At 34.1% G+C, this 17,180-nt stretch overlaps 2 protein-coding genes across 5 annotated transcripts in view; both read right to left on the reverse strand.

Annotated features, from left to right (window-relative positions):
- LOC140057771 (uncharacterized) overlaps positions 1–16,838 on the reverse strand; it is a 28,383-nt gene extending 11,545 nt beyond the window's left edge. Inside the window, exons 1-37 of one of the 4 annotated variants that reach the window (XM_072103497.1) lie at positions 16,596–16,838; positions 16,333–16,437; positions 15,947–16,117; positions 15,362–15,490; positions 15,020–15,118; positions 14,568–14,708; positions 14,338–14,472; positions 14,068–14,172; positions 13,552–13,704; positions 13,068–13,280; positions 12,639–12,734; positions 12,228–12,332; positions 11,965–12,123; positions 11,748–11,876; positions 11,188–11,286; positions 10,736–10,834; positions 10,210–10,374; positions 9,609–9,746; positions 9,286–9,384; positions 8,602–8,760; positions 8,008–8,151; positions 7,491–7,589; positions 7,232–7,255; positions 6,176–6,409; positions 5,779–5,916; positions 5,447–5,539; positions 5,219–5,311; positions 5,021–5,119; positions 4,451–4,549; positions 3,418–3,573; positions 2,970–3,113; positions 2,115–2,213; positions 1,519–1,617; positions 1,105–1,197; positions 725–844; positions 340–465; positions 121–243 (exon numbers count right to left, since the gene is read on the reverse strand). In XM_072103497.1, the coding sequence (XP_071959598.1) occupies positions 121–243; positions 340–465; positions 725–844; positions 1,105–1,197; positions 1,519–1,617; positions 2,115–2,213; positions 2,970–3,113; positions 3,418–3,573; positions 4,451–4,549; positions 5,021–5,119; positions 5,219–5,311; positions 5,447–5,539; positions 5,779–5,916; positions 6,176–6,409; positions 7,232–7,255; positions 7,491–7,589; positions 8,008–8,151; positions 8,602–8,760; positions 9,286–9,384; positions 9,609–9,746; positions 10,210–10,374; positions 10,736–10,834; positions 11,188–11,286; positions 11,748–11,876; positions 11,965–12,123; positions 12,228–12,332; positions 12,639–12,734; positions 13,068–13,280; positions 13,552–13,704; positions 14,068–14,172; positions 14,338–14,472; positions 14,568–14,708; positions 15,020–15,118; positions 15,362–15,488 (4,204 nt within the window). In that variant the 5' untranslated portion in view covers positions 15,489–15,490; positions 15,947–16,117; positions 16,333–16,437; positions 16,596–16,838. The remainder of the gene's footprint in view (positions 1–120; positions 244–339; positions 466–724; positions 845–1,104; positions 1,198–1,518; positions 1,618–2,114; positions 2,214–2,969; positions 3,114–3,417; positions 3,574–4,450; positions 4,550–5,020; positions 5,120–5,218; positions 5,312–5,446; positions 5,540–5,778; positions 5,917–6,175; positions 6,410–7,231; positions 7,256–7,490; positions 7,590–8,007; positions 8,152–8,601; positions 8,761–9,285; positions 9,385–9,608; positions 9,747–10,209; positions 10,375–10,735; positions 10,835–11,187; positions 11,287–11,747; positions 11,877–11,964; positions 12,124–12,227; positions 12,333–12,638; positions 12,735–13,067; positions 13,281–13,551; positions 13,705–14,067; positions 14,173–14,337; positions 14,473–14,567; positions 14,709–15,019; positions 15,119–15,361; positions 15,491–15,946; positions 16,118–16,332; positions 16,438–16,595) is intronic. The other 3 variants (XM_072103498.1, XM_072103500.1, XM_072103499.1) reach the window with 3 other exon arrangements.
- LOC140057617 (uncharacterized) overlaps positions 15,927–17,180 on the reverse strand; it is a 98,624-nt gene continuing 97,370 nt past the window's right edge. Inside the window, exons 140-142 of the mRNA XM_072103334.1 lie at positions 16,596–16,739; positions 16,333–16,437; positions 15,927–16,117 (exon numbers count right to left, since the gene is read on the reverse strand). Of these exons, the coding sequence (XP_071959435.1) occupies positions 15,927–16,117; positions 16,333–16,437; positions 16,596–16,739 (440 nt within the window). The remainder of the gene's footprint in view (positions 16,118–16,332; positions 16,438–16,595; positions 16,740–17,180) is intronic.

Here is a 17,180-nt window from a genome sequence, read left to right on the forward strand (position 1 = left end):
TGGTGTACTGAAACTAATATCTCAGCCACTGTTGAATGATGATGAATGTACGATGGTAAATGAAAGTTATCTATTATTACATACTTTCCATTTCCATGACCAAACTAAGATTTAACTTACCTAAGTTTTGTTGGCATGGTTTTTGTTCACAAATTGTTTTACCCAAACTACAATGGCAGGATGTACATGAGTCCATCTCCCAGACTGCATCATGCCTGTAAAGTCTTCCTTCATACAGACAACCTTTGAATGTACATATACATTGATTATGATTATATAACTTACAAAGTGTATGATCAAATTTATTTATGAAAATAAAATGATAAAAGGTGCTCATACCTTGAGGTACACATGTCTTATCTCTGAGTTGCATGAGATATCCTGGTCTACAGTAACATGTATAGGATCCAATAGTATTGACACACACCTGATCACAGCCATGCTCACCAGCACATTCATCTTTATCTGTAATATTGTAAATAATAATAATAACATTCCATCTTACATGGTACTGTAATACCTAATGGGCGAAGGAAAGTCAGTCATCCTAGAACTACTTAGAGAAGGAAAGAAAAGAATTTGGTAGGAAATCTTGGAACAAAGCCAAATGGTTGTCAGAAATAGAGGGAGCTGGAAAAGAGTCTACTTCAACCTTTTGGACCACAGGGTCCAAAGAAGATAGATGGTCATGGTGATAACTGACATATTTTCAATAACTAGTCACCTGTACACTCATTGCCAGGTCCTTGTTCATAACCATCTGTACAGCCGCAGTGGAAGCTGCCTATTGTGTTGACACAGTCACCAGGACAGATCTCAGAGTTTATTAAGCATTCATTGATATCTGCCACAAATACAAAAAATGACAGTTTAATGATATTGGTTAAAACTAATTTTAACAGAACATAAAAAAGGATGATACTGGCAGACTGTAGGATGGTAGATATGATGGGATTAAAGAGTTCAAATCCAGTCTCGTATTTAAGGATTAAAATAACTCTAGACATTAAGACTAGTTTACAATCATCATGTGTCGATTGCCTTCCATGAGACTTTCGTATTTGGCAATCTGAATAAAATAAGGGCCAGAAAAAGATGAAGTACCTTCATCACAATATTGACCATTGAATCCTGGTGGACAGGTGCACACTCCATCTATACACTTGCTATTGTTCTCACATGCTGGACTACATAGTTCTAAAAGTATACAAAACAATCAAAGAATGATTCAATATCTCCAGTATCATCATATACAGAAAAAGGGCAGGATTAATGATGAAAAAAGAAAGGTTTATATTCCAAGATGATGATTATGATCACAATTGAGTGGTAATAATAATGACAAAATATCACTGTAAAATATGGTGATAATGTCGACTTAAAGAATGTTGATTGTTCATTATTATATTATTATTGATAAATTGATAATGAAAAAAATGATAATAATGGTGATGACAAGATGGTGTTGAAATGAAAATTGTAAAAGATGGTGATGATAGTGTTATTGAATGTACTCACCATGTTCACATGCAAGTCCAGTGTAACCAAATGGACACAGACAGATGCCTTGTTGACATGTTGCTCCATTCTCACAGTATGGATTACATATGTCATCCTCTATAAAAAGTTAAGAAATAATGATGTTGCTATATTTACACAATAGTTGATAGGACAAACTCTTACTTGCACTCTTAACTATCACTGTTCTATATATAAGATATTATTGCTAGACTTTAAGAAGGTAAATGTGGTCAGTTCGAGCAATGAAGAACATTGACATAGAGTGTAATGTATATCATATTTCTAAAATTAATTAACAGTTACATTATGAATCTCAATAGCCAAACAAAAGCTGTGGTAATTTCTATAAGCACTATCTATATAAATAAATAACTTCTTTCAACAAAATGTTACCATACTGACGCACATATACTATTTGAAACCACTTTGCATAGAATTATTCTTTGAGTGAGCTTCAATACCCCAGTATCTCTAGAGTATTATATCTACCCCAATGTGGGCTTGTACTGAGAGGTGGCTTTTATCTCAGGGTGCGCATATGTACCTACATCAGTAAGGAAACAAACAACCTATAACTATGCTGTCTACTTTACCTGCAAGCTCACAAAGTTCACCATAATATCCTGGAGGGCAGGTACAAGCTCCATTTTCACATACACCATGATTAGTACACTCCTTAGTACAGAGTAGGCCTAAGATTGTGATTGAAACAGCAAGCGCAAATGTAATAAAACAAATACATGCAGTAAAACTATAGCTAAAGAATTATTACAAAATTGTACTAGATCTGCTGACTAATTTTACTTCACAAATATGTACATACATTGACAATGACATGCAAAAATATAAAAGCAGTTATAATAATCAAGTAATCTAAAACTATTAGATGAGGTACTAAATATTTAAAGCTGGCTATTTTTGGCAATAGCAATTGGGGCCAGTCTACAATAACTATCTGCCTAAATTCTTAAATAACAGGAGCATTCTATTTATGACAATGTCCAATCCAGCGTTAGGTCATGTCAATTCATTGGGCACATGGGCATGCTTCCTCACTGGCAATCTAACAGGATGCTGAGCTTCAACGATCAAAGGGTGTATCTGTGGCTGTGACACAATCAGTTCCACGTTCTTCGATGCACAGAATATGTACATAGTACAGTAGTGTTGATAAATGTCGCAGTCCGACATAAGATCAAAGGAATGTTATGAGTTCCTATCTTGTCAAGGTGAGCTCAGTGTCCTGTTGTTAGATTGCCTTGGTCCAAGCAATGACCAACGACACATCAATGTTGTCATAAATGGAAAGCTCCCTATTTAAACATTCCAACAAAATGTGAGTAGCAGTAATGGATGTTGGGGAACCAGAAGTTGATTTCATCAGTGGCAATCTATGATTAGCTCATGTTGTATTAGTTGACAGTGTTTTTCAACTACTGTGTACTCACCTAGAGAAACAATGCGTATGGTCTTGGTTAGTGGTCCAGCAACACAGGTGTAAGTGCCAACATCTCCTTGGCTAAATCCATTTATGACAAGGTTTGTTTCAAAGTCTGTTAGTTGTTCCAAGTATACACGATCATCTTCATCGGCTTTAAACAAATTAAAGTGTAAGAATATACAAAATACATTCCTAAAGTCTGTGTATCTTCAGATATGTACACAGAGTTACAACCGTTCTTTGAAGATACCTCTATTTGGAGGGAACACCTATAAGGGGTACTTTTTGTTTGAACACCACGTCCAAACTCTATAATATTCAGGAGACAGTTTATTGCGTCGCAAAGGTGTCTCCTTAGTAGGGATTGGGTTTACTGTAATTATATATTCTACCGCCACTAAACGACAATCATTCAGAATTTAAACAAGCTTGAATTTAAAATGAATACACCTTACCGGTGACTCTAGTAGGTAGGCGACCATTAGGTCCTATCCAGTAAGGATCGATTGGTGCATCTGGGCCGACTGATTCACAGTTGATCAATGTATTTACTCCTTCCATTAGGACATGCTGGTCATCCGGAAAGATTACAAGAGCAGCAGTAGTCTCAACTAAATGAAAAGGGAGAAAAATATTAATTTATTTAGTAATAGATAACTCTTTTCACCTGAGAGTTGTACAGTTGAAAATCACTTTATCTTTAACATGAATTCACAAAGGGTTGGCACTAAAATATATTTCTTTTTATTCCAGTCCATTCAGGCAGCGCTTGTCTGCTTTATAATCTCAATTATTACCTCCGCCAAGGAGGTTATGTTTTCACCCCTGTATGTTTGTGTGTGTGTTTGTGTGTGTGTTTGTGTGTTTGTGTGTGTGTCTGTGAACAGCCTGGAGGCCACAGTTTTTATCCGATTCTAACCAAATTTGGACACAATGATCTATGCCCAAAAAGCTCGGACGAGTTCGAATTTGAGGGGGAAAGGTCATAGGTCAAGGTCACAACTAACAAAAAACTATTTTACTGTCTAGAGACCACAGTTTTGATCCGATTCTCACCAAACTTAGCCACAATGATCAATGACACATCATATAATTGTGGTTACATTTTGAAGGGTCAGGGTCAAAGATCAAGGTCCACCAAAAAAAAAAAAAATAAAAAATAAAAAAATTATTAAAAAAAAAAAAACCCTCAGTGGGGCTTGAACCAGCGACCTCAACTGTGAGAGGCTGGATACATAACCATTACACCACACTGTCATCCACAACTTTGTAGTGTGCAGTTAACATATTTACACTTAGAACTAATAAAAAAAAATGTTAAAAAAAAATATTCAGGGGGCATTTTATGTAGAGGAATTTTACAGTAGGCGGAGGTTTGTACTCTCGGAGTACCCTCTAGTTCTACTTGTATCTCCATTGGAATCCAGCTACTGATACTCACATATTTAGTAACTTGCCTTTGCATAAATAAGTAAATAAATGGATTACCTTTCTTCTGACAATAAGAACCCTCATGTGTAGGTGAGCAAATGCACATTCCATTAAAACATGTTCCTCCATTTTCACAGCTTGGTTCACAAACACCGTCTTTGAAAAAGATTGAATCAGTTTACAGAAGATTGAATCAGTTTACATAAGATTGAATCAGTTTACATAAGATTGAATCAGTTTACATAAGATTGAATCAGTTTACATAAGATTGAATCAGTTTACATAAGATTGAATCAGTTTACATAAGATTGAATCAGTTTACATAAGATTGAATCAGTTTACAAAAGATTGAAAGAGTTTATATAAGATTGAATCAGTTTACATAAGATTGAATCAGTTTACATAAGATTGAATCAGTTTATATAAGATTGAATCAGTTTACATAAGATTAAATTTAGTTTACATACAGCAAAGGGGTAACCTAATGGTTCTGATTGTAATAAAGTTTACCTCTGGCTTTGAAATAGATAAAAATATATATATAATACCAACATTACAGTTTACAAATAGTAGTAGTACAGATATTAATAATGATGATTAATATGATAACAATTAAATGGAGTTTACCAATCAATTCACAGAATTCTCCAAAAAATCCAGTTGGACAGTAACATCGGCCAAAGCTACAGGTTCCTCCATTTTGACAGGTTTCAGGACAATCAACAACTAAAAAAAACATACATGGTTTTAATAATTAGACCACATTCTGTCACTACTATCAAATATTTATTCTGAGCAAGATGAATTTAATAAAGACTTCCTAACCTCTTCTTTGACATGAGATGCCAACATATCCAGCTCGGCAGCGACAGATGGAATTTACACAGCGCCCTCCATTCTCACAAGGCAAGCGACACTCTGAAATGCACAAACAGTTTGAAAAAAACTACTCAGTGAAAAGCTCTAACTGTCCAATTACAAATGTTTCTTACATCTAGCATGTGATTGTACTGTAGATACTGATGGTTAAATAAAAAAAAAAAAAAAACTCACCAGATACTTGGCATCTAGAACCACCAAAGCCTGGAGGACAAGTACATTCTCCATTCTCACAATGACCTCCATTGAAGCAATCACACTCTGCTACTGTAAAATCAATGACAATTTTAATATGACTATATATAAACAACCCAAGCTATGTAGTTATTGCAGTGTTTTATTGTTACTTCATAATTACACAATTTGAAGTTGCATACTTGCAGATTTCGTGGTGAAATATTTATGAACCTTTACACAAACTTATCAGGGTAAAATTTAGTTATACATTCTACTGTAATATACTAATCCTTAACACGAAGGTAAAATAAATGATATGATCAACATACCTTTAAGGTCTACTTTAAGTGTTGCTTGTACATTGCCTGATATGCACTGGTAAAAGCCATCGTCACTTAGTTGAACTTCATTGATAACCAAATTACTAACACTCGATGATCTAACTTCCACACGTACACGTTCAGATCCTGAATATAATTTAAATCAAGTTAAAACTACTAAATGTAGTCAAACCATTAAACATTTGTTTTATATTAAGCTGTGCGAATTTGTTTATCTCAAAAAGCAGTATAACATTTTTTCAACCTCAAGTTTTAAAAAACAAGACAAATACTGAAAGCAAGATTAGGCCCGACTGGATACAATACATAGGCACAAAGATTTTGCATTTTTTCCATAAAGACATTTATTTTTGCAGGGCCGTTTCTTTCTCTTAATGTAAATTACCTGATGCATATATTGGTTGGCCATCTGGTGCAATCCAACGTGGAGGTTGACTCGACAGAGTCTCATTAGCTATGCATGACCACTCCATATACTTGCCCACTTTGAGATCTTCAACTGATTTTATCAAAACACCCATTGGTAATATGCTCTCACATGAAGGTCCGGCAAATCCAGAGGGACATATGCATGCATCGTCATGGCAGTATCCGCCATTCATACATGAAATTGGACAATCTATAGTTATAAACGGAGCAGTGTAGTAATTTTATTAGGTGTAGTAATTTAATTGGGTGTAGTAATCAATAACTCATTGTCAGAACTCCAACTAGGATAGTGCTATCCTTTTTTACACTAGGTTGTTATGCTATAATCACTGTTACTTAAACAATTAACTTCAACTGTTAAGGCAAAAAAAAACAAGGGATCCTTATGAGTTGGTCCAGTGGCGTAACGACTAGGAGCGCTCACTGCCTAAACCCAGAGGCCCCAGAGCATAAACAGTCCAATGCCACTACCCAGCGTTGGAGGGCCCCTTGGGAGTGCTAAAACAGGGGCCTTTGCATTATGCCACTGAGTTAGTTATACGAAAACCTGAACTGCTTCACTAATATTTTCAAAATATGTTCAGTCTATAGCTTCCCGGATGAGAATAAGAATTTGATTTTCAAACTTATCAAGTGCAATATTCTGACCAGAACCATAAGATAATGTACAGTATAATACATGCATGCATGTCCATATATAGGAAAATCACATTTGTTGTCACATAAAGTTTGATAGTGTAGACAGACATTTAGTTAAGATAAAAAGATTGCATTCACAATAAATGCATTCCGTTAAAATGCATCTAAGGGTCATTATTTAAGGGCCACTAGCCTAATTCAATTTTTGTTTAAATGCATTCCAGAAAAAATAATAACAATATACTTGAAAAAATTAGAATAAGTTTCAATCACATAGATTAAAAGAAATAAGTTCATTCAACAAATAAAATTGTGAATATGCAAACAGGCAGTATGCAAATAAGGGCACAAGAGATTTGCATACAATAAGTACCTGCACTTCTTTTGCGTCTGTTAGCTGTAGAATATTAAAATTGATATCAGAAACAATAATAACAAATGTATTGATATGAACATATACTGTATCAATTGTTGTTGTTAAGGCTTAAATGTTATTATTATAATGTTGTTTTTTTTTAAACCAAAAATATACAAATTATAAAAGAAATAATATATATTATAATAAAAAAATATCATATATTCATTTAATAAATTTTATAATTAATGACAATACTATGGCAAACGTAATTTACCTTCGATTTCACATTCTAGGCCACTATAGCCTGGTTGACAATCACAAACACCATTGACACACTGTCCAGCATTTTGGCAAGGCTTGGCACACTGCAGTTCTGTGAAATGTAATGATTTTTAACAATCAAATATTCAGGCTATTATTAAAAGTATAGAATATGTATAGTCCTCCAAAAACATGAAAAATGTAGATTAATAAAAAAATACTTTGAATAGTTTTAAACACTTCTCTAGAAAAAAGAAATATTGTTTTTACTAAAAAAAGACAAAATAAACAGTTAAATTCAACCAAAAACCATTTACTTCCAGACAATTTGACTATTTGTTCAGGTAAATATTTTTTTTTCCTCTATTTATTTCTTTTATTTTTGGTCATAGTGAATAACTATTATGAGCCACTAAAATGCAATATTTAACACAGACATTAAACAAATGGTTTTTTTTTCAGGGTACAGTATATCTTTAAATATTAAAACTTGATACTGAACTAGGCTTAATAAAGATGTATAAATGTACCTGCTACATCTAATGTAAAGACTGTACTCAATTCTTTTGCAAAACATCGGTACATTCCAGCATCTTCTTGCGTTACTCCATTCATTACGAGTCGAGTTGATACAGCATTGGTTCTCACAATGTAAATACGGTTGTTGCTCCCAGCTAGAAAATAAAATATGCATATTATTATAATGTTGGTATAGTAAGAAAAAGGGTATTCATTCATTCTCATACATTTGTTTAATGTATTATAATGTAATAATATAACAATGAATGTCAGGGGTAAGCCACCTCTCATACTTATATGTTACATGCCATAATTTTAATACATAAGATATATTTAGATTACATTATATTTAATGTATTCAGATCAAGGCCACTGAGCTCGCTTTGCCAAGATAGGAACTCATAACAGTCCTTTGATCTTATGTCTGGCTGCAACAAATACCAACATGTACTGTACTATAAACATATTCCCCGCGGCATGCATGTTAAGGGGCATGGAAGTGATCGTGTCATTGCTTTGATCTCCGGAGCTCAGCATCCTGTTAGATTGCCTTGGTCAGATTGATTACAAACAGAAATATCATTGTTTTGAAAATACATCAATACCTCTTTTGAGAGCAAAAACGTTATTCCCATTTGGATATCTCCAACTAGGCCTTTTTGGTGCACCCCTTCCACGTGTCTGGCAAACAACAACCAAATCATCTCCACCACTAGGATTCTTTGTGACATTTGGAGTTACAGTGATAAACGTACTACCAACAGCTGAAAAGAAAGAAATGTGTTTATTGATGTGATTTGAGAATAGAAACAATTGTTACCTCCATTTAAGATGCATATAAATGGAACACATGAATATCCATTCTGGACTTATTGTATGTCGGTTGTCTGGTAGTTCAAGTTCAAGTTTATTGTTTCACACAATACAATACAATATGAACAGAAACATAAATTTATAATAAATTTTGTGAGGACGCATTAAGCCAATGCTTTAAGTTTGGTCCTCCAGATAAGTAATATATTTAATTATTTAATCTAAGTGAGAGAACAAAAAACACTTCTTTCTTTCAAATTCTTTCTGTCAAATTGACAAATAAAATTAAACAAAAAGGCACAAAAAAGAAAAAAAAAACAGTCGTAAGGCAATTGTGAATTACTAATGATCTAAATAGTTTGAAATAAGTGTATTTTGTTTTAAATGAATTTATAATGGTTATTGCTTTTAGATTGAGCGGTAAGTTGTTCCATATATAGGATAGGATATCAGTTAAAAAACTTAAATAAACTTACTATATTTCTGACAGAACATTCCAGAATAGTCATCAGTACATATGCATGTTCCATCTTCGCAAGTACCTCCATTGGTGCATGTGACATCACAAGGACGGTCTAAATTTGACAAAGGTAATGATCAAACTTGACATAAGGGAGATAAGATTGTAAATGTTCACCTGGTTTGATAACATTTCAATTGTTAATTTCAGTATATTGTTGAATGTTTGTGAATAATGAAATTATAATTTGTTTATAAGATTGTGAAGTTTGTAATTATTTCAGATGTTCTGCTGTGGCAGCCGAAACCCGGACTAAGTTAGTAAGATGTGTGTACTTACCTTGTAATGATACCACCAAGGTGCTGTTGAGGTTGCCACTCTCACAAGTGTACACTCCAGAGTCACCCTTGATTACATCCTGTATCACAAGGCGACTGACGGTTGGGGCCATGGCTTCAACATACACATGATCTGTACCTATGGCCAATGAATAAATTGTCAATATTTATGTACCACATTACCATTTTTTTCAGAAAGCTAAATATTTTAAAATTGCATTACAGAAGAACTGTGGTCGTATTATGTCTGATATTTCCCTTAAAAACTATTTCACTAAGACCAATAGATATGGATGAATTTCACATAAAAGTGGTGTTCATTTACTTAGGATAATCTTTAAAATTCATTTGTTTCTCTCAAGCTCTGTCTACATTATCAAACTTTTTGTGAAAATGTGATGCTCATATACAGAAATGATGATGTCATTTCACTACCATTTTTCGGCATATCACTGCCATATTTGAGCACATCAAACTTTTTTGTATAGTTTGATAATGTAGACAGACCTTTATGGTAAATAGAGCCAACAAATCTGACTATTATGTATCAAAATCATCACAAAGTCTCTTGATTAGACTAAAAAAACAATCTCATTGCTAACCTGGACTGCTTGAAGAAAGTCTTTGTCCATCTGGTCCACGCCATAAAATGTTGATGCCATTGTTGCTGTCCCCACCTGTCATCTCACATACATATGAGATGGTCTCACCACTGTAAATGATGTTGCCTTGTTGTGGTTCAATGGTCATTGATAAGGGATTCACATCTGTAAAACAAATTCAACGTAATATAATAATAATCTTGTTCTTTCTAATTTAAACGTAACCATAAACACTAAATTTACACAGACAAGTGGTAACCATAACCGGAAATCTGCGTTCTTGTCCCACGTAGAATCCGTATCTATCCTGAGCGAGTTTCCAGTCTACTCTACGTTTTGTGTAAATGGTCATAAAAAATAACATAGATTTCATATTTTACTATGTTGTTTAATTTAAATGCTCTCTGATAGACACCAAATATGACTACCTTTGTTGAATACAAGTTTTGACCTTTTTAAAAAAAATCATTTATGGCATAATCTTTTTGAGAACTGAGCATTAGTATGCATAATACATTATTGTTACCTTCCACTTCACAGAATACACCATGATATCCTAGTGTACATTCACAATACCCATTAAAACAAGTTCCACCATTTTTACAGCCTGGTTGACAATGAATAACTAAAAAGGTGAAGAAGGAAGCAAGCAAGGAAAGAACGAGGGAAGAGAAGGATAAGTCATTAATGATGTTAATTAATAAAGTTAATATATAATTAAAGGAATGATAACGTTAAGGGTAGGAATTAGAAAATATTAGTTGAACTGTAATCTCTAAAAGAGTAATACCTTACAGACATGTTGTATAATATAAGATATAAGATGTACCTTCATTCTGACAACAGTCAGCAGATTTCCATTCAATGAGTGATTATAGTAATATAAAAGAATATTAATTAGAAAACATTAGTCTATACCAAGAAAATTATCAATCTACACTACAGGCATGTTATTTTTTTGTCCTATAATATATGTACCTTGATTCTGACAGAAGTTTCCAAAATAACCTTCTGGACATTCGCATTCACCAACAACACATCTACCACCATTAACACATGATGGGCTACATACAAGCACTGATGGAAAGACATTTATAGATATTACAATAGGTTCATTGGATTAACAAGAAATGGATATATAATATGATGACATATGTATGGTTTTTTATTTTATACGTATACAAAAGTAAGAAACTCGCCATTTACAGGAAATCATAGTTTATCCATCCGATGCATAAACTATAATTTATTGTGCTTATAAACTAAGTCTCTTTTGATTTGAGGGAGTGAAGTAGAAAGAGTCTGTTACAACCATAGCACTACGTCAGGATCCTGGATTTTGAAATACTCATCTGAGGCTTAGGGAGCAGAGTAAAAAGATTGGTTAGTTACAACCATAGCACTGTGTCAGGATTAAACCTTGTAATTGGGGGAGGCGGGGGGAACAAGAATGTTAATAGCTCCATTACAAGCATGTTCTTTTTAGGCGTGTTCATTTCATTCACTAATATAGTAGTATTTCTTTGGTCATTACTTACATTGAACAACTGTTATGCGGGTAATAGGTCCTGCTTTACATGTATAGAAGCCTTCATCTGATGTCTGCAAACCATTTATTGTTAGCTTTGTCTCTTGCTCTGACAATTTTGTTATAACAAAATGACTACCTGTATAAACAAAGTTTACATTTTAATTATAAGTTATGTTACACAAACTTACGTCATACATATAATAAAAAGTTTTCCTTTTTTGTACCTGGAATTGTATTGGAGATAGACCTCTGACTTGGATCAATCCATTGTGGATTTATTATCCCATCTTGACCACTTGCAATGCATGTGAATGTTACAGTGTTACCAACTTCTAGTATATCGCCTCTTCCTTTCTCTATTCGTAGATTTCGCAAATTGTCCTCTGCAAGAAATATATTACATGATTAGATGCGATCATAAAGTTATTTGTAAATATTAATTTTAAATAAATACTGTATCGTCTTTATTAGTATTCTTGTTACTTACTGTCATGTTGGCAGAGGTCACCCTCATACTGTTCAGTGCACAAACATTGACTTCCAAGACATGTACCTCCATTTTCACAAGGTGAAGTCTCATCACATCCAGCAACTGAAACAGAAACATTTATATCATGGGCTGGTTTATGATTGATATCATCATGACATATAACACAGTGGTTTTATGGACTTGTAGTCCATTTGTGAAGAATTTAATTTATTCAGAAAGCTAGTGGCAGAAACAAAACAACTTTGGCACATAATTAAATAGTATGTGTTAATGCTATTTTTTTTTAAATACAATACATGATACAATATCGTGAGTTAATTTCTTGATTACTCGTAACATTATATAAAATATAGACTATTATGCATTTTACAATTTTAACTGTAAAAATATTAATAGTCTGTTTCCTACCTTTTTCATCACAGTATTTGCCAATGTAATGTGGTAAGCAACGGCATATACCACTAACACACGCTCCATTTTGACATAGGTCACGGCAGTTGTCCTCTGTAGATAGTGAGGTAAATTGAAATTAACAATGCAGAATTTGTAATAAATGTTTAATGATTTCAGACAGTAAACATTTGTATAATTGAATAAAAACATAGGAATATCTATAGTCTGTCAAAAAGATATTTAGCTGTCAAAAGAGGAAGCGTGCACCCGAAGGACTACCCACAGTGATCTGCCCCTGACTTAGTATTTACGCACAGAACCATCAGCGACTTTCTCAGTGTAAACCCTCTCCAGGAGACCTCCACGAAAGAAAGCGTGCACCCCAAGAATTACCCTCTGTGGTCCATCCCCGACTTAGTATGTAACTAGGAAACGGATACTTACTGACTCTGAGCACATGTGGTGTGCTCTTGTCTCCTGATGTGCACTTAAACAAACCAGCGTCACGTACTTGTATGTCATTAATCACAAGACGTACAGAACCATCAGCGACTTTCTCAGTGTACACCCTCTCCAGGAGTCCACCAAGAAGTCCAGAACCAATGTCACCTGAGCCAAGCTCTAATCCTGACCCTCCTTCACCAGATCCTGAAAATTCTAATAAATGTAACAAATACCTGTTAATACAAATTTCTACAATTGTAGTTAGTTATTCAAAATAATTGAAATTGATAGACAATATGACTCTCCCAAAAAACTGACTCAAAACCAGACTTTTTTTATGAACGTAAAGTTCCCAAAATTCTTTTTTGCCGTTAAAAATAGACTTGGAATACCAGAATTTCTGGCAAACCAGGCATATTAGGCCAGCCCAAAAGTGTCTGTTATTTGGAGAGTATATAATAATAATATAATATAGTATACGTACCTTCAGAGCTTTCAATAGCCTTGCCATTGGCATCAGTCCACATGGGAAGTGCTCGTGCACCATCACTTGCTTTGCACAGTAAACTGTAACGGCTGCCAGGTGTTGGATCTTTTGAAGAACTTGGAGTGATAGTCAATTCAAATGGTTTCTCCACTGGTGGAAAATATTCATTAATATATATGATGAAAATCAGATTTAAAAATGTAATCTTTTAGCAAGAATTCTTGGGTATTCGGACTTGAATGTTGTAAGGCCAATTTACACAGAAGAGAGGTAATGGTAAGCGGAAAAAACATGTAGCTTGTCCCACATAGAATCTGTATCTATCCGTTGTGTGTAAATGGTCATAAGGAACAACATAGAGTCTATATATTTATTACCGTTACTGCTTGTCTGTGTAAATTAGATATATGAGATTAGATATATTTATAATAACCCATATAATCCATTTGACTTGAAAGTTAAGTTGAACTTTTATTGCTACATGGAGAGTAGATATAAAATCATGTAACTTACCAACATATGGGAATTCACACTGAGGACCACGGTAGAGTGGAGTACATCTACAGACACCACCATCACAAACACCTCCATTTTCACATGGTTCATCACAACTGGGGACTAACAAGAACACACCAATTTTGAAAATAAAATATGGTACAGAGAAAATTTCGTAGAGTTACTTAGTGAAGCATAAATATATAGGTATGTCTGTGGCTCACACAGATAAGCACAAAATGATCGATGCTGTTATAAAAAAATCCACTCAAAATGTCTTCTACTTACCATAAACCTTTAAATTATGTCGACGTTCTAAACCACTCGCCTTGCAGACATAAATTGCTTGATCCAATTCCTGGAGTCGTTTAAACCTTAAGATAGACACATATGCACCTGGCTCTTCTACAATCACTCTTGGATCTAGAAATAAAAAATAAATTGTGACAATATTTCTTGTAATATTACAAGTATTTACATATATATAATATATATGTATAATAAATCTAAACGCTTACCAATTGCAAGTCCATTTGATAGGCTCCATGTTGGGTACTGAGGTCGGTTATTTCCTGTGACTTCACAAACTAATGCAATGGCATTACCAACAAATGGAGCTGTTCCAATAAAACTGATGTCCATAGAGTATTCATTCACAGCTTGGGATAAATATAAATGATATGATTATGGTTAATTCAAACTATTGATTTTGTTTCAAAGTGCTTATTATGGCAGGGCCGCTGGCTGCAAACCATAGCCCCTTCAACAGAGGTAAACCTGGCCGTCCAGTGTACTGGCTCGTGTGCATTAAAAAGAACCCAGTGCAAATTCCGGAAGAGTAGGAGTTACCCCAGTGTACTGATCCAACTAAGCATTTGTTGTTCATGGTAGGTGCTGCACTGTGGCTAGGTTTGTAGAGCGCCTAATCTAAATTTCCGCAGCTGATTATCTAAAGGCTGAATACACTTACCAATGTTTTCACATCTATCTCCAAAATAGCTGTCACTACACTGACATATACCGGATAAACATGTACCTCCATTCAGACACATTGGTTCACATACAGGATCTGTTAAATGTTTTAAAGAATTTTAAACTGCTAACTAATTTCATAATAATTAAAGATAGATATTAATAGCATAATGAACAAAAATATCTCACAAATATATCTTTTAAAAAAAATCCACAAAATTACTCTTTTAAAAAAAATTATTTTTAAATACTTTCATAATTTTAGGTATATTTTGGTGCTTTTTCAGATCAATTGAAATTAAAACATAGTCACTGGTTAACCTTAAAATAGCATACAAACCTTTCATATTGATGAAGTAGTTAGCTGTAATTGGTCCAGATGAGCAAGTGTAATCACCAGTGTGGTCTGGGTTGAGTCCTGTGATGTGTAGCACAGTAGTGGATGCTGATTCTTTCTCAATATACATTCCTTTATATAAAACAGTCATGTTATTATTTTTGTTTTTATGATGATTAAATGCAATTCAAGTATGTATATATATGCATGTCTTCTACTTTCTTTATACCCTTCGTTTTTATGTAAGCGAGTCAAGCTAATCATGAAACTAACTTGCGTCTATACTAATCTGCAAAACATCAAGCATGTTTTCTTACATGACCTGGTTTAAGTTCAGCGCAAATTTCAAGACCAAATGTAATACACTTAAGCTCTGTCTAAGTGTGATGTGCCCAAATATGGTAGTGATATGCCCAAATATGGTACATCATTATGTCCATATATGGCCACATCACATGTTTTTATCACATAAAGTTTGATAGTCTAGATAGCTTTAAACTATAAAACTATTTCCTGTTTTTTTTCTCAACAAATAATCATGTCATTTATATTTTAGAGATGAGCACAACTAGTCTGAAAATGTATTACCATCAGCTTCCGTTTCTTGAATGATGCTACCATATGGGTTGAACCACACAGGTGCTGAACTGCCACCCTCTGCAGTCGTCACACATCTGAAGGTAGCATCACTTCCTGTTGTTGGAACAGATTCACTTCCTGGGACAATGTCAACTCTAATTCCAGAGCCATCTGGGTCAGCTGAAATTTTAAAAAATGACATTGATATCCTTTGAAGTTTCAACATTCTTTAAAATTGAAAAGTATTTGATGAAAAGTTGTAAGGCATGTGGCACAGTGTTTTGGATGTTGGACTACTGATCGTGAGAATATCATGTTTCCATATGTTTGATCCAAAAATGCCAGGGGTAATATAATATAAATCTAGGATATTATTATTATTATAAATCATGTACCTTTAAAGTTGCAGAATTCACCGGAGAAACCATCAATGCATGTGCAGAAACCACCAACGCACTCACCACCATTGGCACATGGTTCTTCACAAATGGCATCAGGATCTACAGAAGAGAAATTAGTATGGGTTAGGAAGAAACAGAATTTGGTAACTTTGGATTGGTAACACAGTTATAGTACTTATTAAAGAAATTAGTAATGGTTAGGAAGAACCAGAAATTGGTAACTTTGGATTGGTAACAAAGTTATAGTGGTTACTGACCTTGTGGAACCAAGTTGATTTCGTTGGTGACCTTGTTAGCCTTGCATGTATAAACACCAGCATTAGCTGCTTCCAAGTTGTTAAAGTTTAACCGTATTGTCCGTTTGTTCACTACCTCTGTGTGTATATTTTCATTTGCATCATCTAAAAACAAAATTCAGTATAACAAATACATTATCATGTCTTCATCAAGGGTGTATCCAAATTGTAATGCAAAAGATAGGACATCAAAGCTAGCTCAGCCCTTCATTTCACTATTTTTATGCCCTGGGTGCGATTTTTTTTTTCGTACACAAGTTGGGGACACCATGTGGAAGATAGCCACTACTTCCTAAATATAACTAAATCTAACCCTCTAAATAATCTTTCTCTCTCACTATAAAGTAAAATAAGTAGCTCATGGGAGTCGAACCCCATACATCGACATGTAAAGTCCATAGTCTTATCCACTCGACTACACAGATAGCTCGACAGAAACCATTGCATTTGTAGTTATCTCAATTCTCAGGTCACACCTTATGGATATGACTAATGAATATTCATGTTTATTTTGTGACATTTCACGAGGGGTCCCCAACTTATGTA

Source organism: Antedon mediterranea, chromosome 8 (assembly GCF_964355755.1).
Source record: "Antedon mediterranea chromosome 8, ecAntMedi1.1, whole genome shotgun sequence".
Classification (NCBI taxonomy): domain Eukaryota; kingdom Metazoa; phylum Echinodermata; class Crinoidea; order Comatulida; family Antedonidae; genus Antedon; species Antedon mediterranea.